At 42.0% G+C, this 22048-nt stretch overlaps 1 protein-coding gene and 1 pseudogene across 1 annotated transcript in view; both read right to left on the minus strand.

The window, feature by feature from the left end:
* TMEM233 (transmembrane protein 233) overlaps positions 1 to 16350 on the minus strand; it is an 89209-nt gene extending 72859 nt beyond the window's left edge. The window contains exon 1 of the mRNA XM_084996391.1: positions 16107 to 16350. Within this exon, the coding sequence (XP_084852517.1) occupies positions 16107 to 16277 (171 nt within the window). The 5' untranslated portion in view covers positions 16278 to 16350. The remainder of the gene's footprint in view (positions 1 to 16106) is intronic.
* LOC110256795 (ubiquitin-conjugating enzyme E2 variant 1 pseudogene) lies at positions 4580 to 5064 on the minus strand (annotated as a pseudogene).
* Positions 16351 to 22048: the final 5698 nt, after the last annotated feature.

Here is a 22048-nt window from a genome sequence, read left to right on the forward strand (position 1 = left end):
AAAGCAGTAGCCACAACAAGTAGGTGGTATTAGCACTTAGCTTGGCTCCCTGCTGTCTCATTGGGGTTGCTGTTCTCTCCACTTCGTTTCACTGGTGGCAGAGGAGGGGTCTAGCACAATGATAAATGCCCACATATTCTCAGCTCAGGCATCTAGGCTTGAAACTTTCCACAGAGGCGATATTGCAATGCAGGTATCTTATCATTCACTCACTCATTCATTTATTTACTTAGCACAGAGTATCAAAGGGCTACTGTCATGAGCTGTAATGTGCACCCTCCAGTAAATTCATATGCTGAAGTCCTAACCCTCAGGACTGTAGAATCAGAAGTTATTTGGGGAGAGGGTCTTCAAAGAGGTGATTAAGTTAAAATGAGGTCATCAGGGTGGGCCCTACCCCAGTACGACAGCGTCCCAATGAGAAGAGGAAATTTGGACACAGACACATGGAAGATCATGTAAAGACACAGGGAGAAGACAGTCTTTGACACAGCACGAGAGTGGCCTCAGAACAAACAAAGGAATTTCAGCCCCTGGAACTATGAGGTAATACATTTCTGTGTTTAAGCCACTGAATCTATGGTAGTTTGTTATGGTAGCCTGATCAAAATAATACACTGACCCTATGCAAAGCACTGAGGACACAGAGCTAAGATAAGTTTAGATAAGACCTAATTCAGACTGATAGGGTGCTTATAGGTGCTCCAATGAGTTCAACTGGAGTGAATTTAACAGTAGCCCAATTGGCCCTTGCCTCCACCTGCTCACCCAGAACCTCCAGATTATGGCAAGGGATCCTCCATTCCTGTGTGGTAGACCCTGGTGGTGTGTCACATGTTTGTAGACAGGTCTGCCAGCTGTAGCCACTATGATGAGTGTCCTATGTTTGTACCCATTAGCTCTGGTACCACGCTATGGGACCATTTGGGCATATCTCATTGCTGTTGGTTCTGCTCTGAAGCCCTGATTTTCATGCTAAAGATGCAATTTCTTAACCCTGCCAACAGCTGAAGTGCTACAGTGGTAACCTCTGCTCAGTGAAGAAATCTGTCCCCTGATTATGAATCCAAGAATCATGGCATCCTTTTTGAAAATAGGATATTTAGTGGATAAGGTAAGATAGGGGTCAATATTCCTTTTCTTTTTTTCTTTTTTTGCTTTTTAGGGCCTCACCTGTGGAATATGGAGGTTCCCAGACTAGGGGTCTAATTGGAGCTACAGCTGCCAGCCCTTGCCACAGCCACAGCCACACCAGATCCGAGCCGCATCTGTGACCTACACCACAGCTCATGACAACGCCAGATCCTTAACCCACTGAGCGAGGCCAGGGATCAAACCCACAACCTCATGGTTCCTGGTCGGATTCATTTCTGCTGCACCATGACGGGAACTCCAATATTCCTTTTCAACGTGGTATCTAATTAATATAGCACCATTAATAATCTGTCATCAATCAAATATCTTGATACATGTGGGTCTATCCCATTGGTTTTTCTATTTGTCTCCCCTTGCATAAGTTAATTTCTGTAACTACATGAGTCTTCTGCCTGAAGAATCAACTTTATATTTCTTTCAGTAGATGGACACCTTCAGCCTTTGTTAATATGTGTATATTTAGCTACTGTTTTAAAATTAATTTATTTTGAGGTAATTTCAAACTTCAGGAAAAGTTGGAAGGGCAACGAAAACATCCACATCTCATTTACTGAGCTTCTCAACTTTTTAACATTCCACTGCATTAATTCATTATTCTCTTTTTCTTTCTATAATGTCCCTGTATGTGTGCAAACTTATAATTAGTTTTTATGAACCATTTGAATATAAGCTACAGATGTGTTGCCTTATCACCTCCAAATTCTATGTGTATTTCCTCCAAACACGAACACTCCCCTTTGTAACCCTTCAGGTAAGGAAATCAATCAAGTAAGATGCAACACTGCCATCTCATCTATATACCCTGTTCATACTGCTACTTCTCCCAAAAGGTGGTCCTGATTGCATCTAGGAAGATGCACTGCATTTTATGCCTCTTTCAATCTGGAATAGTTCTTCCGTTTTTCCCTCTTAGATCCCTGACCATTTTTACGATTTAAAATTTTCTCTTTGGGTTTGCTTTATGGACCAGAATATGATCTATCTTGGTTAATATTTCAAGGGCACTAGAAAAAAAAAAGTATGTGTATTCTACTCCTGTTGGGCAGTGTGCTTATATATGTCAATTAGATTTTTTTTACTCAATGAATTTTATTACATTTACAGTTGTACAACAATCATCACAACCAAATTTTATAGCATTTCCTTCCCAAACCCTCAGTGCATCCCCCCACTCCCCAACCTGTCTCCTTTGGAAATCATAAGTTTTTCAAAGTCTGTGAGTCAGTATCTGTTCTGCAAAGAAGTTCACTGTGTCTTTTAGATTCCACATGTAAGTGATAGCATTTGATGTTGGTGTCTCATTGTCTGACTTCACTTAGCATGATAATTTCTAGGTCCACCCACGTTGTTGCAAATGCTGTTCTTTCTTTCCTTTTAACAGCTGAGTAATATTCCATTGTATATATGTACCACATCTTTATCCATTCTTCTGTTGATGGACATTTAGGTTGTTTCCATGGATTGTGGAGTCCAGATTTTCTACGTCCTTGTTGACTTTCTTTCTAGTAGTTCTGTGCTGAGAGGGGCATAATGAAGTCCTAATTACAACTGTGGATTTTTCTGTTTTTCCTCTCATGTACCTTGAGGCTCTGCTGTTTGATGTGTACATATTTAGAACTGCTACGTCTTGATAAATTGATCCTTTTGTCATTATGTAAGGTCTTTGCTTCTAGTTATTTTCTTTGTTCTGAAGTCAACTTTTTCTGATAATATAACTTCTGCCTTAAAAAAATTAATGTTTGCATGGTGTATCTTTTCTCATCCTTTTAACTTACCTGTGACACTGAGTTTGAAGTGAGTTTTGTTTTTGTTTTTGGTCTTTTTGGGGCCACACCCACAGCACATAGAGGTTCCCAGACGAGGGGTTGAATTAGAGCTGGAACTGCTGGCCTATGACACAGCCAGAGCAACTCGGGATCTGAGCCACACCTGAGACCTACACCACAGCTCACGGCAATGTCAGATCCCTAACCCATTGAGTAAGGCCAGGGATCGAACCTGCATCCTCATGGATACTAGTTGGATTTGTTAACCACTGAGCCATGACGGAAGTGCGTTTTTTTGAAAGCAGGATATAGTTGCTCTTTACTAATCTTCCAATATTTGCCTTTTAATTGGTATATTCAGATTAATATTTAAGATCGTTACTGATAGGTTAGAACTGAAGTCTACCATTTTATTATCTGATTTGTTTCCTTATTTCTCTTCTGGCTTTTCTATGTGTTATTTGATTAAAGATTCTATCTTGATTTATTTCTAGTGTTTTCAGATGTATTTCTTTGGGTAATTTTTACAGTAATTGCTCTGGAAATTACTATTTACCTAGCTACACCCATATATTATAAATTATATGTATTTATTACAAATTTTACATACAAAGGATGTCTAACATTCAATTTACAAATAATTAAAAACACATTATTGTTTATTGTAAACTCCAAATATCCAATTAATTCTCATAGAATACTTCTGGTGATTTTTTTTTTTTACCAAACTCTTGTATCCTTAGTCAATCTATGATTGTACTGATGAATGAGTGTGTAACTTTGACCAGAAAGTTAGTTGATACTTTTGTTTAGATTAATGAGAAGGGCAAAAATGAAAGGATGAAGACTTGTGGGAATTTTACTTATCTCTCAATGGTATAAGCAACTTTTCTGAATTGGAGAACAGTTTCAAATACTGAAAGAATATTTCTTCTGTATTCATAATGTGATGATTACTTTTAAGTTTAACTTGTACTATTAATATTTTTCTAGTTTTATCGAGATATTGACACACAGTGTTGTATTAGTTTAAGGTGTACAATGTAAAGATTTGATATGGATATATTGAGAAATGATTACTACAATAAGGTTATTAAAACATCCTCTACCTCATACAATTATCATTTTACTTTTTGTTATTATTATAGTGAGAATGTTTAAGATGTATTTTCTTAGCAACTTCCAAGTATATACTACAGTATTGGTTTTTTGTTGTTGTTATAGCACAACTTACACAGTTCAAATGGACAAAAATTAGTATCAGTTAAAGTATCTTAAGATAAATTGCCTTTTTTTTTTTTTTTGTCTTTTTAGGGCCGCACCCGCAGCATATGGAGATTCCCAGGCTAGGGGTCGAATCGGAGCTACAGCTGCTGGCCTGCACCACAGCCGCAGCAACACTGGACCTGAGCTGCATCTGCAACCTACACCACAGCTCACGGCAATGCCGGTTCCCCAACCCACTGAGTGAGGCCAGGGATGAAACCCACAACCTCATGGTTACTAGTTGAATTCATTTCTGCTGCACCATGACATGAACTCCCTGATAAACTGCCTTTGAACAGGAGCTTCCTTTATAGCGCTCTGAGGTCTACAAGATGTATCTAGAAAATTTACTACTGTGGAAAATGAAGACTGATTAAATCAAATGAGGGTTAGGGGAGGTCCTGTGGTTTTTCTTTTTGATTAATTGCTGTAACACTGTCCTTCAGGTGGCTGAGGGTGTTGCATATGTTCTTTAGACCTCATTAGGTATCAAAGCTCTTGCAGAACAACTTTGATGCTATGTGAATTCTGCCATTTTGCTAGCACTGATATGGCTCTGGGGTCTACCCCTCCATTAGAACTATTAACTTCATTCATATTAATTTCTATTACAAATCTTACAGGGGGGGCACTTCTGGGTATTTAGGTCCACAGTCTATTTTAAGGCTGTATATTCAGTTTTCATAAGTTGTTCTTGGAGGCCCAATTATCATTCTTGTCATCTTGTAAGTGTCATGTCTTCAACATCTTGTAGACCCCAGCTAACTGCATCTCCTACTGCTTTCTGGCCTTCTTCAAGTTCTTCCAACAGTTGGAAATTGCGAGGGACTTTTACTCCCCAGCCTGTGGTGGCTGCCATCTTGCGTCGCTGTTGCTCAAAGCTCGGCCCCTTCTTCACCCGTGACCCCTCCGCCCCAGCCCCAGTACTGTTAACTACTGTCATCATGCTATACACAGATCCTCAGAACTTATACTAGGAAGTATATTCCCTTTGACCAACATCTCCCCATTTCCCCCACCCTCAGACCCTGGAAATTATCAATATTCTATTTCTTTGAGTTTGGCTCTTTGAGATTACACATGTAAGTTGAGATCATATAATATCTCTTTGTCTGGCTTATTTCACTTAGCCCTCAAACTTCATTCATCTTGTCCAAAAATCCAAATGACAGGATTGCCTTTTTTATGGCTGAATTATATTCATACACACACATACATGTGTGTGTATGTATATATATATATAAACAATGTGAGAGTTAGGGGCAGTTGAAAATTTGCCTCTAATTTAAGAGTGGGCTCTCCATGTCTGCAGTTCCACATGCATGGATACAACAAATAGCAGATTGTGTAGTACAGCAGTGTTTAGTGGGGGAAAAAAATGACTATAAATGGACTTGTAGTTCAAACCCATGTTATTTAAAGGTCAACTATATATATAAATTCGTTTGTAAAGCCTTGGGGAGTGCTTACATTCCCATGTGACAACTTTTTAACATCTATTTTCATATCTCACAAAGTATTACTATTATTTTTATAGATACTATTTGTTTATATATACCTATTTACTAATTTTTTTTTGTTGTTGTTTTTTAATGCACCCACTGCATATGCAAGTTCCCAGGCTAGGGGTAGAATTGGAGGTATAGCTGCCGGCCTACACCACAGCAACGCTAGATCCGAGTCGAGTCTGTGACCTGCACCAGAGCTCACACCAATGCCAGATCCTTGAAGCACTGAGTGAGGCCAGGGATTGAACATCCTCATGGATGTTAGTCAGATTCCTTTCCACTGAGCCATGATGGGAACTCTTATTTTTCTTCTTTTTGAAATGTATCTTTTAGGAATTATATTAATGAAATCTATTGGTACAAACTCTTCCAGTTTTTAATTTTTGGCAAATGTATATAGTCCATATCCTTGGAAGACTTTTTTCTTCTTTTTTTGGAGTACACAGTAGTAGTTTGACAGCTGTTTTTTCTTTGTATTTTAAAAATGTTATTTCACTCACAGCTGACTTTCAATGTTACTGGTAAGATGTGTGCTGTTTACCTGTCTTTACCAATGACCTTCTTTTCCTTCTGGCTGCTTTTAATATCTTTGTTTTGTTATTTGTAATCTTTCCATGATGTATATAGTAAATAAAACCTTTATCTATTCTGGTTGGGATTTGCTGGGCTTCCTAATCTCCAGAGCCACATCTTTTATTAATTTTGGAAAACCACAACCATCATATCTTCAAAGATTGTTTTCTATTCTGATCTTTACACAAACTTTGATTACATATTTGTCAGGGCTTCTTATCTATCTTCTTTGTCACTTAATATTTATCTCTATGTATACTTATATATATATTACATGTATTTTATCTCTGTGTCTCCATGTGGATTCCTGTGTAATTTCTTTACAATTTTTAGTTTTATCAATTCTCTATTTAGCTAGGTCTAACTTGCTTTTTAGCCCACCTCCTCGGTTTTAAATGATCAGTTTAAAATAAAGAACATCTAGCAGTTCCATTTCCTTACTTTTAAAAATTTCCAGATTATCTAAGCAGGCTATTATTTCTTATCCACACTTTTTCTTTTTTTCCCCTTTACATTTTGTTAACATAAGGTGTTACCATTCTTTGCAAATTGAAGTTCCCAGGCTAGGGGTCAAATCAGAGCTGCAGTTGCTGGCCTAGGCCACACCACAGCCATGCTAGATCTGAGCTGCATCTGAGACCTACACTGCAGCTCATGACAATGCCAGACCCTTAACCCACTAAGCGATACCAAGGATTGAACACACATCCTCATGGATACTAGTTGGGTTTGTTACCACTAAGCCACAATGAGAACTCCCATTTTGTTAATATTTGTTTTATTTTTTTTTAATTAACACACAGAAAAACTGGGTTTGGGGACTGTTCAGTTCTAGGAATTTTAATACATGTGTTGATTTGTGTAATCACCACCATGAGTCTCATTGCTCTGAAAAAAATCCCTCATGCTACCCATTTGCAGTCGCATTCTTCCCCTACTCTTCCTGGAGTGTGAGGTGAGCCTGAGGGGATTTTAAAGCAATCTCCACTTAGTGTCCAATTCAGAGAGAAACTTATACTGATGAACAGAAAATCAATATTCCACAATCTTGTGTGCCCATCTTTCCTACAACGTGGGGAAAGCAGGGGTGAGATGGAGGCAGATTCCTAATGGTATCATTTGAACTCCTCAATCCTGCTATACCTGAAGCATCTCTCTTTGGATTTATTTATTTATTTATTTATTTAATTTTTGTTGCATGAGCCAATAAAATTTCTTTTTAGCTGAAGTACCTTGCATTGGATTTTGTCCCACATCCCCAGCAGTGGTCTTCATTTATTCAAGAAGTTGTTTTTTTTTTTTTAAACTCACTTTAAAAAATTGTGGTAAAATACACATAAAATTTACCATGTTTTCCATTTTTAATTGTAGAGTTCAGTAATGTTAGGTATACTGACATTGTTGTGGACCTGATCTCCAGAACTTGTTCTTATAAAACTGAAACTTTGTACCCACTAGACAGCTCCCATCCTGGCCCCCAGCCCTGGCAACATCCATTCTCTTTGTATGAATTTGACTACTTTAGCTACTTTATGTAAGTGAAATCATGTATAGTTGTCTTTATGTGACTGTCTTATTTCACTTAAACAAAACTGTCTTCAAGGTTCATCCATGTTGCAGCATGTGTCAGAATTTCCTTCCTTTTGAAGGCCAAATAATAATATTGCATCATCTATATATAACACATTTTGCTGATTTAGTCATCTACTGACATGCTCAGTGTTGCGTCTACTTTTGACTGCTGTGAATAATGCTGCTATGAACATCAGTGTAAAACTATCCCTTTGAGACTCTGCTTTCAGTTCTTTTGGATATATACCCAGAAGTGGAATTGCAGGGTACAAGAGCAGTTCTAATTTTCTTTCTTTCTTTTTTTTTTTTTTTTAGGGCGGCACCTGCAGCACATGGAGGTTCCTAGGCTAGGGGTCTAATCGGAACTACAGCTGCTAACCTACACCACAGCCACAGCAATGCCAGATCTGAGCCTCGTCTTCGACCTACACCACAGCTCATGGCAACGCCAGATCCTTAACCCACTGAGCAAGGCCAGGGATCGAACCCACAACCTCATGGTTCCCAGTTGGATTTGCTTCTGCTGCGCCATGATGGGAACTCCAATAGTTCTAATTTTTTGAGGAACTGCCATACTGGTTTCCATAATGGCTGCACCACTTTAACATCAAAGGCTCCAATGTCCCCACATGCTCACCAGCACTTGTTATTTTCTATTTCTTTTGATAGTAGCCATCCTATTGGGCATGAGGGGGTATCTCACTGGGGTAAGTTTTTATCATGTGCCTGGCACTGTGCTAGTATAGTACAGTGAATACGCTTGAGGCTTGTGGGTATAAAATACATACAAGTGACTAATTACAGTTATGCAAATTATTGCAAAGAAGTTACAGTATCAGGTTGGAGTGCTTGACTAATTCCTGGAGGAGGAGGAGTTTCAGTTGTGGCTCAGGGGAAACAAACCTGACTAGTATCCATGAGGTCAGGGGTTGATCCCTTGGCTTAAAGGATCTCCACTGAGAATCTCTCTTGGCTTAAAGGATCCAGCATTGCCGTGAGCTGCGGTGTAGGTCACAGATGAAGCTTGGACCCTGCATTGCTGTGGCTGTGGCCAGCAGCTGTAGCTCCAATTTGACCCCTAGCCCGGGAATTTCCATATGCCATGGATGCAGGTCTAAAAAGCACATACACATACAAACTCACGGAGGAGGTGCATCTCTTAAAGGCTAGCTCACTTCCATGTATCCTCCTTGAAAGTGCAACTTTTTTTTTTCTTTTTATGGCCACACCTATGGCATATGGAAGTTCCCAGGCTAGGGGCTGAACTGGAGCTGCAGCTGCTGGCCTACACCACAGCCACAGCCAGGCGAATCCAAGCCACATCTACGACCTACAGCACAGATTGTGGGAACACTGGAACCTTAACCCACTGAGTGAGGCCAGGGATTGAATCTGCATCCTCAAGGAGACTATGTTGGGTTCTAAATCACTGAGCCACAAGGGGAACTCCAGAAGTAGAACTTTTCATGCTGCTCCCTTAATAGGCTTCTAGGGAGGTAGCCTTTTGGCTATTCAGTTTTCAGAGCCCAGAGGTGTTTCTCGTAGCACATATCAGCTTTTGGGACTGGGCCTTGCCAAATATCTACAAATATCCCCAAAGAGCTCTTAACTTGGCAAACAGTTTTCCATCAATAAACAGGGCAGTGTTCCCTGCCCAGATGCCTGTTAAATTTGTCTCTCCCCCAGAGAGAGTCACGCTTAGCCACATGTTCCCTTGTTGGGCAGGATGCTCTATTGACCCAAAGCTACCAGCTTTCTGTGATCCCCTTTGCCAGTCTGTGACCAGAAGTGGAATGGCCATTCAGGATGAGGAGAGACAGTGGTAAATGGGGCCAGGAGAAGAGGCAGGATAGCAGCCGTGTTTGGGTGTCTTTTCTGGAACTGCGTCTAAACCTCAGATGTTCTTTAATAACGTGGCAGGACTGGATTTGATAATCCCCTCTCACTTGGCATTTGGTGAGGTTGAGAGGAGGTGGCTAAGTCAGTTGTTTCAACACTTTCTTTATAGAGAGACAAATAATGGATGATATTCATATGGCAACATCATCCATAGCTATACTCAGTTCTTGGAAAAACAGCTGCAATGCCACTCTCTCCTTCCCTACCCAAGAAAAGTCCACTGGAAAGCCAAATTTTAAGTGTTATATTATTATAGTGAAGCATACTTAACATAGCACCTGACATTAACACATTCTCAAAACCATAGGCTAGTTTAAATTATCATTTAAGGTTAACTGACTACCTGGGATGGCTAAACTATATCCCATGGAACAAATCCAGCCTTCGACTTGTTTTTGGATAACCTATGAGCTAAGAATGATTTTTGCATTTTTAAGCAGTTGGAAAAGAAACCAGAATAATATTCTGTGACATGTGAAAACTGAATGCAATTCAAATGTCAGTGTCCATAAATAAAGCTTTATTGGAATACAACAAAGCCTATTTGCTTATGCATTGCCTGTGACTGCTTTCACATCACAATGGCAGAGCTGACTATTTGTGACAGATACCATATGACCCACAACACTTAAAATATTTATCTGATCATTTATAGAAAAAGTTGGTGGACACCTTCAGAGACTGTAAAATCTATTGGAATCAGCTTCATATTTGTGCATATTTGTTGTGTCTGTGAGGTTTGGGACCATTTTTGTCTTGTTCACCCTGGTCTTTCTAGTTCTGGACACAGAACTGATGATCAATACTGTTAGTTCACTGTGACCCAGATGTCCTGGGATTCTCCATTTTCCATCAATATTTGCATTATAATTGAGCACTTAACCTAGCTGATCGACTGGAGTTGTGGTCTTATACCTGACTGCCCTTCCCAGCTATTTCTGGGGGTCCCTGCGGAATACTTCCATGTTCCCCACAGCTGTGCTAAGGGCCTTTCCCCGGGCTCCTCCCCCTACGTTCTCTTCTGGGCATCTCTGAACACAGTCCTACATCCCGGCCTAGAGGTAAGAGCAGGAAAATGTATTACAGAAAGATTTCACCTAGCCCCTGCATCCTGGACTTCACATGTCCCACTGGTGCCTCTCCTCTCTGGCCACACCCACACTGTCGTGGGGTCAGCCTGTTTGCCACAGTTGGCAGTGACCTTTGCCCAACTCTCTCCCAAATCAGGGCTGAGGCTGCCAACTCCCACTTTATTTCACTGACAAAGACTGACTGACTTTGGGAGAAGGAGAGGCTTTCCTGCTGACACAGACATCTCTTTAGAGAGATGTGTCCCTGTCCTTAATGAAGACCTTTGCAGAAGAGGCCTTTGCTTCTTCTGTGCTTAATTCAAAGACCTCAAAGAGTAATTCTTCTCAAAACAAAATAGATGTCTTCCTGTCTTATCTCCCTATGAAGAACTCAACCTCTGTCTCAGGAGCAACTGAAAAAATACCAATGGCTTTAGAATAGGTGTGTCTCACACTTTAAGACTAAAGGTGGTACAAAATATCATGTGAAAACGTCCAGTGTCCCAGCATAAATGAAAACATGAACAATTGAGTGTATTCTCTCAATATAGACACATATATATGTGGTAAAATAGAATGACCTCTATAATTTTTTTCTTTTTGTCTTTTTAAGGCCACAGGTACAAAATATGGAAGTTCCCAGGCTCAGGGTTGAATCCAAGCCTTAGCTGCCAGCCTATATCACAGCCGTAGCAACCTGGGATTCAAGCCACATCTGCAACCTATATGCCACAGCTCACAGCAACGCTGGATCCTTAATCCACTGAGTGAGGCCAGGGATTGAACCCACATCCTCAAGGATACTAGTCGGATTCGCTTCTGCTGTACCACAAAAAAACTCCAGAATAACCTCTATAATTTTGTACAGCATATACATGTAGTGTATAGTACTATACAATACCTGTACTTTTCTCTATATAGCATGTCATACAGTAAAATACGCTCACTATATATACTAAACTACTATAAATATTATTTTAAAACTTCAGGGCTTGATATTAGTGACTCGTGATTGTAACTGTAACTATGCATAATTTGCCCCACAGGGATTCTGTTCCAGGGGTGGTTAGTTTCTGGTGCAGAACTTTGGGACCTAAGAGTAGGTGTTAATAACTGAAGTTGTAAGATGACTCTCTGAGTGTGTCACCAGCAAAGCCCATAACAATTTCCAGGAAATACAAATAGAATCTGAGTAATAAAGTCTAACCTTTTCTCTCTTGGGGCTTAAGCTAGTTTCACTGGCTCCTTAGGTGCCACGTGCAGAAGCCTTGCACCCGGCACTTCAGACCAGAGCTCCTAGAGTAAAATGGCTGCACCCGACACTTGGCAAGCTATGTGCAAAGATGCTGCACATGACACCTCAATTCCAGTGTGCTGGGTGCAGAGACGCTGCACTTGGCACTTTACTCTGGAGCCAGTGAGTTGCAAGAGCCAATTCCATGGTAGCCCTAAAACGGGCCAATACAAAACACCCTTGTTATATAGGGCCTAACTGACCAGAGCCTTATTAGACCATGTAAGTCAGCTTGTGATACCTGCATTCTTCCTGTAAAGAAACCTGGCAGGGAATACTGGATGGTGCAGGACCTCAGGGCAATCAGTGAAGTCATCAAGGTATACCTCCAGTGGCTCCTGACCCCAGACCCTGTCGGCCATTCGACTGTCCACCAGGACCTGGTATTCTGCATTAAATCTAAAAGATGGCTTCTTCATATTCTGTTAGCCCCAGAGTCACAAGCATTTTTTGCTTTCAAGCAGCAGGAGCCAAACACATAACAAAAACAATAGTACCACTGGACAGTCCCACCCCAAGGCTTCAAAAATTCCTGCACCATCTTTTAGGAAACTCTAGCCAAAAACCTAAAAGCTCTACATACTGGAGGAAGGTACTCTCCAGGGTAGATGACATTCTGATCATCAGCACTACTAAGGAGGCCTCTGAACTGCTGAGCTGATAGAGGATAGAAAGTGTCCAAGAAAAAGGCTCAGGTATTACAAACCTACCGAGGCTTCATTTCCACAGAAGTCTAGACCAGGAAAGGAAAGAATATATTTGCAGCCTTGCCTCTCCCAAAACTGGAAGACAGCTTATGGGCTTCCTGGGTTTTGCCACATCTGGATCGCTAACTATAGTCTAGGGACTCTCTCTGAAACATTGAAAGGATGATGATCATTTGAATGAATTCCGAATGCAAAGATGCCTGTCAAGAATTCAAAAAGCAATTACTTCAGGCCCCTGCCCTGGCCTTTCCAGATTTAGTTAAACCCTTTGACCTTCATATTCGTGTGAGAAGAGGAATCACCACTGGGGTATTCACTTAAAAACTTAGATCCCTTACTCAGCTGGTTTCTTATTTCTCTAAACAATTATTCTTGTGTTTGTTGTTTGCTTTTTTCTTAGGGCCACACTTGTAGTTTCCAGGTTAGGGGTCAAATTGGAGGTGCAGCTGCCAGCCTACACCACAGCCAGAGCTAAGCAGGATCTGAGCTGCATCTGCAACCTACACTACAGCTCACGGCAATGCTGGATCCTTAACCCACTGAGCAAGGCCAGGGACAGAACCCACAACCTCACGGCTACTAGTCGGGTTCATTACTGCTGAGCTATAATGGTAACTCCTCTCCAAACAATTAGATCAAACCACTAAAGGCTAGCCTCCTTGTCTATGAGAGGTGGCAGTTGCTCCAACCCTGATGAAGGAGGTTGAAAGATCATGTTTGGTCAGCCAATCACTATGTGGATTCCACACTAGGTTTAGGCTTTAGTGAGTTTGTTTGTTTGTTTTTTTGGCCATGCCCATGGCATGTGGAAGTTCCTGGGCCAGGGACTGAACTTACACCACAGCTAACCAATGCCAGGTCCTTAACGCATTGAGCCACGAGGCAACTTCACGCTGTAGTCAGTTCTAAGGGCTCAGAACACCTATCCTCTGGAAGGTCGACTGAAGCTCAGGCTATGCTTTTAGACAACCCAGTGGTTACCATACAAACCTGTCACATGCTAAATTCTGCCACTCTACTACAGAGAAACCAGACCCCTGGAGCATGATGGTATAGGAACCATAGACATGATTTATTTCAGTTGCCCTGAACTGGAAAGTGAGCCTCTACCAGATGCCAAAGAGGAATGGTTCACAAATGGGGAGCAGTTTTATGAGGGAAGGAAAAAGGCTGCTGGGATATGCAGTGACCTCCTAGATCCAAGTAGACCCATGAAGTGTGCCCCCAAGGATTTTGCATCAAAAAGCCAAGCTGATGCCCTCACCTGGGCCTTAGAGCTCAGGACATTGAAGATCTTAAGTGTTTACATAGATTCCTGGTATGCATATGCCATCCAGCACGCACCTGAGGCCATTTGGAAAGAAACAAATATGCTTACTGTGGAGAGTTAACAGGTGAAACACGGCTTGAACATACTGAAGCTCTTAGAAGCAGGGCAGATTCCAAAAAAGGTGGCAGTGATTCACCGTAGGGATCACCAAAAGGGGGTGCAGAGGTAATAAAGGAAAACAACACGGCAGACGCAACTGCCAAAAGAGCGGCTTTAGAACCAGTAACTTGGCAACTATCCCTCACACCTTGAGGGCCAGATCCATCCAATTATTCCCCAATCTACACAAAGGAAGAATTAGACAAAGCCCAAAAGTGGGGCTTCCATAGAGATGTGGGAGGCCATGGGCGGCTAGTTAATGAACAAAAGCAATACTTCTTTCTCCAGGCTGCAGCTTGTCAAGCCATCAGGGAGGCTCATCAAGGAACTCGCTACAGATGGGAAGCCCTGTGTAATTGATTAATTGAGGTCATGGTAACTCCTGGCATGAAAAGTATAATCACTTGGATAGCTGAGACAGGCTTTTCATCTGCACAATGAACAACCTAACACCAGACCCCCCCCTCCCGCCCCAGAAGTCCCCAGATAAGGCCCAATCAACCAGAGGGACACAACCTGGGGAAGACTGATAAATTGAATGCATTGTCATGTTGAGAGCACCTGGCAATTTAGGCAGCTCTTGGTGCTGGTACACACATTTTCTGGGTGGATAGAAGCTTTTCCTGCTAGAACTGAAAGGGTAGCTTAAGTGGCTAAGGCATTACTGAAAGAAATAATCCCCAGGCTTGGGGTCCCAGGATTCCTACAAAGTGATAATGGTCCAGCATTTGTGTGTCAAGTGACAGAGGGGATAATGAGTGCCCTGGCTATAAAATGGACCTTGCACTTATCATGGAGACCCCAACCATCCAAGAACGTAGATCAAATCAGCTGAAAATGAACCTTAGCCAAGCGATGCCAGCAGACTCAAGAAAATTGGATTAATGTGCTTCCGACTGCCCAGTTTGCATGCTGTTAACCCCAAGGGATAAGCTAAGGTTAAGTGCATTGGAACTCATTCTCCAAGCCCAAGTGAAGGGACACCTTAGCCCCCTTGAAATGGAACAACTCAAATGTGCTCTCCAGGTAGGAGAAACCATGAGAGCCCTCACTGAATATGGTAGCCAGGTGTTGTCTGCTCCCATCCACCTGACCCTGCACCCCTTCCAGCCAGGAACGTGGATGCACCTAAAATCCTGGTGAATCAGTGACCCACAAGCCCAGCACACCCCTTAAGTGGGGAAGACCCCACCTGTGATCCTAACCACCTGCTCTACCCTGAAGTCTCAGGGGTCACCCCAGGGGTGCATCACACTTGCGGAAGAGGCCCCTGAGCCCCAACCTCTTCAGAGACAGCCTAGGGAATCGGCCCCCTTGGCTACTTGCTTGAACCTCAAGCCCCTCTTCCAAAAAAACCACCAAAGTGTGAGCAGGGATACTCAGGCCTTGGCGGCGAGCATCCACATCAGGGCACACTTCCCTACCGGCAAAGCCCTAGACAGCTTCATTTTTTAGGAAAAAGTCTAAATTGTCTCTAAGAGGCCTGGCCAGTGGGGGTGGCTCAGGGGAGTCAGGGACGAGGCCTGGGGACCATCACACAGACCTAAAGCTGCCTGGGATTAGTTCCTCTCCTCCACCCGGGTCATGACAACGCCAGCACTCAACAGGAGGCAATTACAGAAGCCGCACCTGCACCCCTAGTGCCCCCAAGTACGAGGAACCAGACAAAAGGTAGAGGAGGGGTTAGTTACCGGTAAAGCCCATGAACAATTCCTTGGAAATAAAAATGGATTCTGGGTAATAGTCTAATCTTTTTTCCTATGTGCTCAGTCTGTTTCACTTCCTCATAAGGGGCCATGTGCAGAGGCCTTGCTTCTGGCACTTCACAGGAACTTCCTACTGTGAAATAGCCTCCAGCGACACTTACCCACGAGCCCTGCGTGCAGAGACGCTGCCTGACGAAGCCGCCGCTGCATCGTCGAACACTGTGATCCAAGATGGCGGCAAGCCAGGAGCAGCGCATGCGCCGAACCTGCAAGAATTCCACCCCCGCCGCTGACGCGGACCCTATAAACCAGCCCTGCCCACAGCCTAGCATCTTCTCTGGAGCACGAGTTTGAACCTCATTCTTTGGTTTCCCTTATTTCTGAACCAAACGTGATCGGCTTCTATTGGCTCCAACAACCTTGGGCAGGAGGACCCTTAGGAGTTGGGCTCTGACCCTAACAAGTGGTCTACTTGCCTGCGTTCTTACTTGTCCATGCCCATGGCCTGGGTTCCTTCCCAAACTCCAACTAGCTCTGGTGTTTAATAATGATCTCCATGGTTGTCAGGATTGGGGGCAAAGGAGGAGAGGGGTTGGGGATAGGATGAGTGTGGGTACAGACTGGCAACCTCCTCTCGCTTGGAAACATTCTCCCGAGTGTTTGCCCTAACAGCGGCAGGTTTTTCCTGAGTCTCTGCGGGTGTGATGGTGTTATAACATTGCTGTGCTGAATGGGCACAGATGGACGAAATGAATACCCAGGAAGTGAGGGGGAAGGCATGGGAGGCTTTGGGTGGGTTCTCAGGCTGAGCAAAGCCCTTTGATGTTGTGCCAGTGGTGCCTGGCGTTAGCCTCTGATTGCAAGGTCTTTCTGGGGACCACAGCCAGGATCAAAGAACCGTGGTAGTACTGGCAGTGGTGAGGATGATACCTTTTAATATCTCTCTTCTCTTCTATTTTTCTTATGACAAAAGCCATAAATATATTGTATACATTAAAAAATAGACCGGTGAGAGAGAGAAAAAAAAACAACTGGATCACATTACTGAGCGATTTTGCTAAAGAATATCTATAGAGCTTCTCCTGTAGCTAGATTCTAGATTATGGGAATAGAGGGAGAATGAAGGACCCCCTCCTTTCAGGAATTTATAAACAGATGAACAAATAGATATTTTCAGAAAGTGATAAAGGCAGTGAGGAAAATAAAATAGGGCATAGAGCGTAACTTCTTGGGGGTTTAGTTCAGAAGACCATTATTCATATTCTCATGTATGTGCCTTTTCAAGGTCTTTTTTTCCCCCTCAGTATCTGTCCTTTTGATCTAACTGTATATTATCTATCTAAAAATGGGATCGTGATGGACATTTTGTATTGCAACCTTATTTTTTCCATGTAATATATTGTGAGCATCTTTCATTATTTATTCATCTGCTTCTTTATTTTTATGGATGCAGAGCAATTATTCAGGTGGGCTGTGCCATAGTTGTATAACCAGTTCCTTATGATTACACATAGTTTGCTTCCAGTGTGTTGATGCCTCCAGAGTTTGTCCTTTTCCTTCCATCATCACTGTCACCTCCCTGGCTCAAGATTGCACTGACCCTCACTTGACCACTGAAATAGCGTTCTAACTAGTGCCTGTCTGCACCTTACACTCTTCTGACCAGACTTTATATTTCTGACCATGACACTCTTCTTCCTCCAAACTGTCATTGGTTCCCTATGCCTACTGCAGGATAAAACCTAAATACCATAGTTTTATCACTTTTGGGTTGTACACCTACTGGCTGGCTTGAATAAATATGTGGAAAGATGTATAACATTCTTAATCATGAGGGAAATGCACCTCAAACCCACAATGAGGTACCACTTTACACTTCCTAGGGTGGATCTATACACATATTCTGATATACTGTGATTACTGGAACATAACAAGTACTGGAGAGGGTGCAGAGAAATTGGAACTCTTGTATGTCATTGGAGGAAATATAAAATGGTGAAGTCTTTGTGGAAAACATTTTGGCAGTTCCTCAAAAAGGTAAACTTAGAATGACTATAGTGGCTAGCAATCCCACTTCTTTGTATATACCCCAAAGAATTAAAAACAGAGACTTGAAAAGACACTTGCATATCAGTGTTCATCGTAACACTATTCACAGTAGCTATAAAGTAGAAACCACCCTAGTGTCCATTAACAGATAAACATACAATGGAATACTATTCAGCCATACAAAAGAACGAACTGTGAAAACATTAAGTATATAAACCAGACACAAAAGGATAAATGTTGTATAATTACACTTATATAAAGTATATAGAATAGGCAAATTCATAGAAACAGAAAGTAGATAAGAGGTTACCATGTTTCAGGGAACGAGGAGTTGTTGCTTAATGGGTACAGAGTTTCTGTTTGGAGTGATGAAAACGTTTTTATAGGGGTGATGGTTGCACAACAAGGTGAGTAGAATTAATGTGAATGAATTATACATCTAAAAATGCTTAGGATGGCAAACTTGATGCTATGTACATTCTGCCACACACACATATGTGTATGAAACTGGGTGGCTTGTCCATCTCTGTCTTCATGCTTTTACTCACAAGGTTGGTTCTTTCTATACATTTTTCTAACATTTCTGCCTGTTGAGGATCAGTTGAGATCCTCAATGATCTGTTGAGATCCCATTCCATTTTCAAGTCCCATCTCAAATGCTACCTCCTTTCTTGATGATTTTCCTATCTTATTGTACTGCCAAGTATCCTCAAATCAATGTGATCTTTAATTTGTTTGAGCTTTCAGAATACTCTATATGTTTCCTTTGGGTAGTTTCCTAGCCCACCCTAGTAGGCTGTAAGTTCTTTGGGTAGAGTGTCCTTACTCTATTCATCTTTGCATAATCCATTCAACAAATATTTTTGAGCCCACACTATGTGACAGCTTGCAATATGATGCCAATATATGGTACAAGTTCAATTAACGTTAAACTGAATTGAAATGTCATAGATGATCTGAACCCCAAATCCTCGAGGAATTTCAAAGTGATGTGACTTTAAGGAGGAGTCACTTTCTTTCCTACCTAAAAGCCTCATTGGCTTTCATTTCTGGAAGCAGTCGACTATGATAGGTTGTTTTTCCTTTCTTCTGGGCACACATGTCACTCAACTTTTGGGAAATTGTTTTCCTTTTCCCTTCCTCCAAGTCCAACCCATGTGACTTGAGGGAGCTGCCATGTTCATATTTCCTTGGTCACTGTTGAGTGGGCCAAGTGGGACACGTGACCTATGCTGGGTCAATTAGCGCTTTTCCTTGGAATTAAAAAAAAAATATCAGAACAGAGGAGGAGAGCCTGAGGGAGGCCACATGTCTTACAGCCATCTGTTTAAGAGGATGGCATGCAGCAGGATGGGACATGGCTGATGCACACACAGAAGAAAAGGGAAGCAGAGAGAAAGAGCCCCTGGTACCAGCTGCACTAAAGATCCAGGTGCATCTCTGTCCATCCCAGAGCTTGCTGTATAAATCTTTCACTGTATTCCCTGGGGCAACAAATTTCCCTCTAAATTAATCTGAGTTGGGATTCTGTTGCTTGCAACCAGCTTGATACACCTCTCTGAGCTTCAGTTTTCTCATTAAAAGTCATGCTAATAACTGCTTCTTCATAAAATTGTTATATTTTTAAAAAGATACTGCATATAAAGTGTTTAAGATAGTGCCTGACATGTAATAAGTGCCCAATAACTGTTAACAATAATTATTACTTAAATCAGCACCCATGGTGCCTGGAGACACTGTGGGTGCTCATTGTAAGTCTATTGAATAAGAATTTTTTACTATATATAAAATAAATAATCAACAAGGTCCTACTGCATAGCACAGGGAACTATATTCAATATCTTGTAAGAATGTGAAAAGGAAAGGAAAAAAGTATATAACAGAATCACTTTGCTGTACACCAGAAACTAAGACAATATTATAAATCAACTATATCTCTATTAAAAAATGTACAGGAGTTCCCGTCGTGGCGCAGTGGTTAACGAATCCAACTAGGAACCATGAGGTTGCGGGTTCGGTCCCTGTCCTTGCTCAGTGTGTTAACGATCCGGCGTTGCCGTGAGCTGTGGTGTGGGTCACAGACGCGGCTCGGATCTGGTGTTGCTGTGGCTCTGGTGTAGGCCGGTGGCGACAGCTCCGATTGGACCCCTAGCCTGGGAACCTCCATATGCCGCAGGAGCGGCCCAAGAAATAGCAAGAAGAAAAAAAAAATGTACAAAGAAAGTTTAATTCTTCTTTAGCTCTGTCCAAGAGAGAAGGGTCATTCTTCTTGACTTTTAGGAGCGGCCCAAGAAATAGCAAGAAAAAAAAAATGTACAAAGAAAGTTTAATTCTTCTTTAGCTCTGTCCAAGAGAGAAGGGTCATTCTTCTTGACTTTTGTGCCTCTCTGCAATCTGTCCTTATTTGGCCCAACCCTGCCTCCTTCTCTGATGACAACCTGAGTTCTAAAGGTCCATCACCATTTTCAGCCAGTTCTCACTGAAACGTCTCCCAAGGTGGGGACCTGAGACAGATGGGTTTATTCCATACTCCAAACGGAGCCTCAGTTCACTCTATTACTATTTGGCTCCAGCTGGTAGACACCCAGTGCACAGCTCCAAGGCTTAATTGCTTTCTGCTTGTATGTTGCCAACCACTAAAATCTTGTTGTTGGAGTTAAGTGTTTTGGGAAATAGGCTGTATTATTTCACCAACCAAGGCTCTGAAAAGTTGGAACTGCTGAATGAAACTCCAGATCCAACCTTGGTCTCCAACTGGCATACCTGTGCTCGCCAGGGAGGATGTGCTGTAATGCTCACTGTGAGTTCTGTGAGTTAACTTGGAAGATGACCCGCAATGATGTATAGTGGCACATAGCAGGCTCTCAATTGTTATTTTAAATATATTATGAATTATTCAAGATATTAGAAATATAAGAAGAGCAGGGAATTCCCTGATGCCTTAGTGGGTTAAGGATCCTGCACTGTCACTGTTGTGGCTCGAGTTGCTGCTGTGGTGTGGGTTTAATTCCTGGCCTGGGAACTTCTGCACACCACAGGTATGGCCAAAACAAAAAAAACAACAACAAAAAAAAGCAAACACTTAAATCATGGTTATATTGGGCCAGACAGTGTTCTAAGCACTCTATGTATACAAACTCAATGGTTCGCAAACTCCTCTGTACATTAGAATGACCTGGGTGATTTTTAAAAGTCCTGATGCTCAGGCCACACCCTTTGCCAATGAAACCAGAATCTCTGGGCATCGTGTTTTCAAAACTCCCCAGGTGTTTCAAACACACAGTCAATGACAAGAATTAGTGAAGGAACACATTTAATCTTCACAGCAAGTCTGAGAAGTGGGTGCTGCTATTACCCACACTGTACTAACAAGGAAACAGACACAAGAGACAGGTTGAGTGACTGGTCCAAGGTCCACAGTTGATCAGTCAGAGCCAGGTTTGGGACCAGACAGCTATGCTTTTTAATCCTACAATATTACACTATCTCCTACAATAGAAGCCTGAGCCTCCCCCCGCCCCCCACACTTATTCTCCATCCCCAACCCACTAACTGTGGATGCCTCATCCTTTTCTGATTTCTCCTGGGCATTTCCAAAGTTGCCCTATTGGTCTTCTCACCTTCAGTCTCAAGCCCTCTAATTCAGTAGGCGCACAATGCATGCCACAAACGTAATTTAAGTTGCCCATGGGTCGCATTAAAAAAGTAAAAAGAGGAGTTCCCATTGTGGCTCAGCAGGTTAAGGACCTGATTCTCTCTGCGAGGATGTGGGTTTGATCCCTGGCCTCACTCAATGGGTTAAAGATCCGGCATGGCCATAAACTATGCAGCTCAGATCCAATTTTGCCATGGTTGTGGTGTAGGTCTCAGTTGCACCTCCAATGTGACCCCTACCCTAGAAACTTCCATATGCTACAGGTATGGCTGTTAAAAAAAAAAAAAAAAGGAAAAAGAAACAAGTGAAATTAATACAGTAGTTTAATATAGCCCAGATATGTTTGATAGGTAACGGACATTAAATAGGAGATATTCTACATTTCTTTTTTCATGCCAA

The sequence above is a fragment of the Sus scrofa genome, chromosome 14, assembly GCF_054392235.1.
Source record: "Sus scrofa isolate SSC_HxYL_T2T_F1_AM1 chromosome 14, Sscrofa_HxYL_maternal_Yorkshire_Landrace_v2.0, whole genome shotgun sequence".
Taxonomy (NCBI): domain Eukaryota; kingdom Metazoa; phylum Chordata; class Mammalia; order Artiodactyla; family Suidae; genus Sus; species Sus scrofa.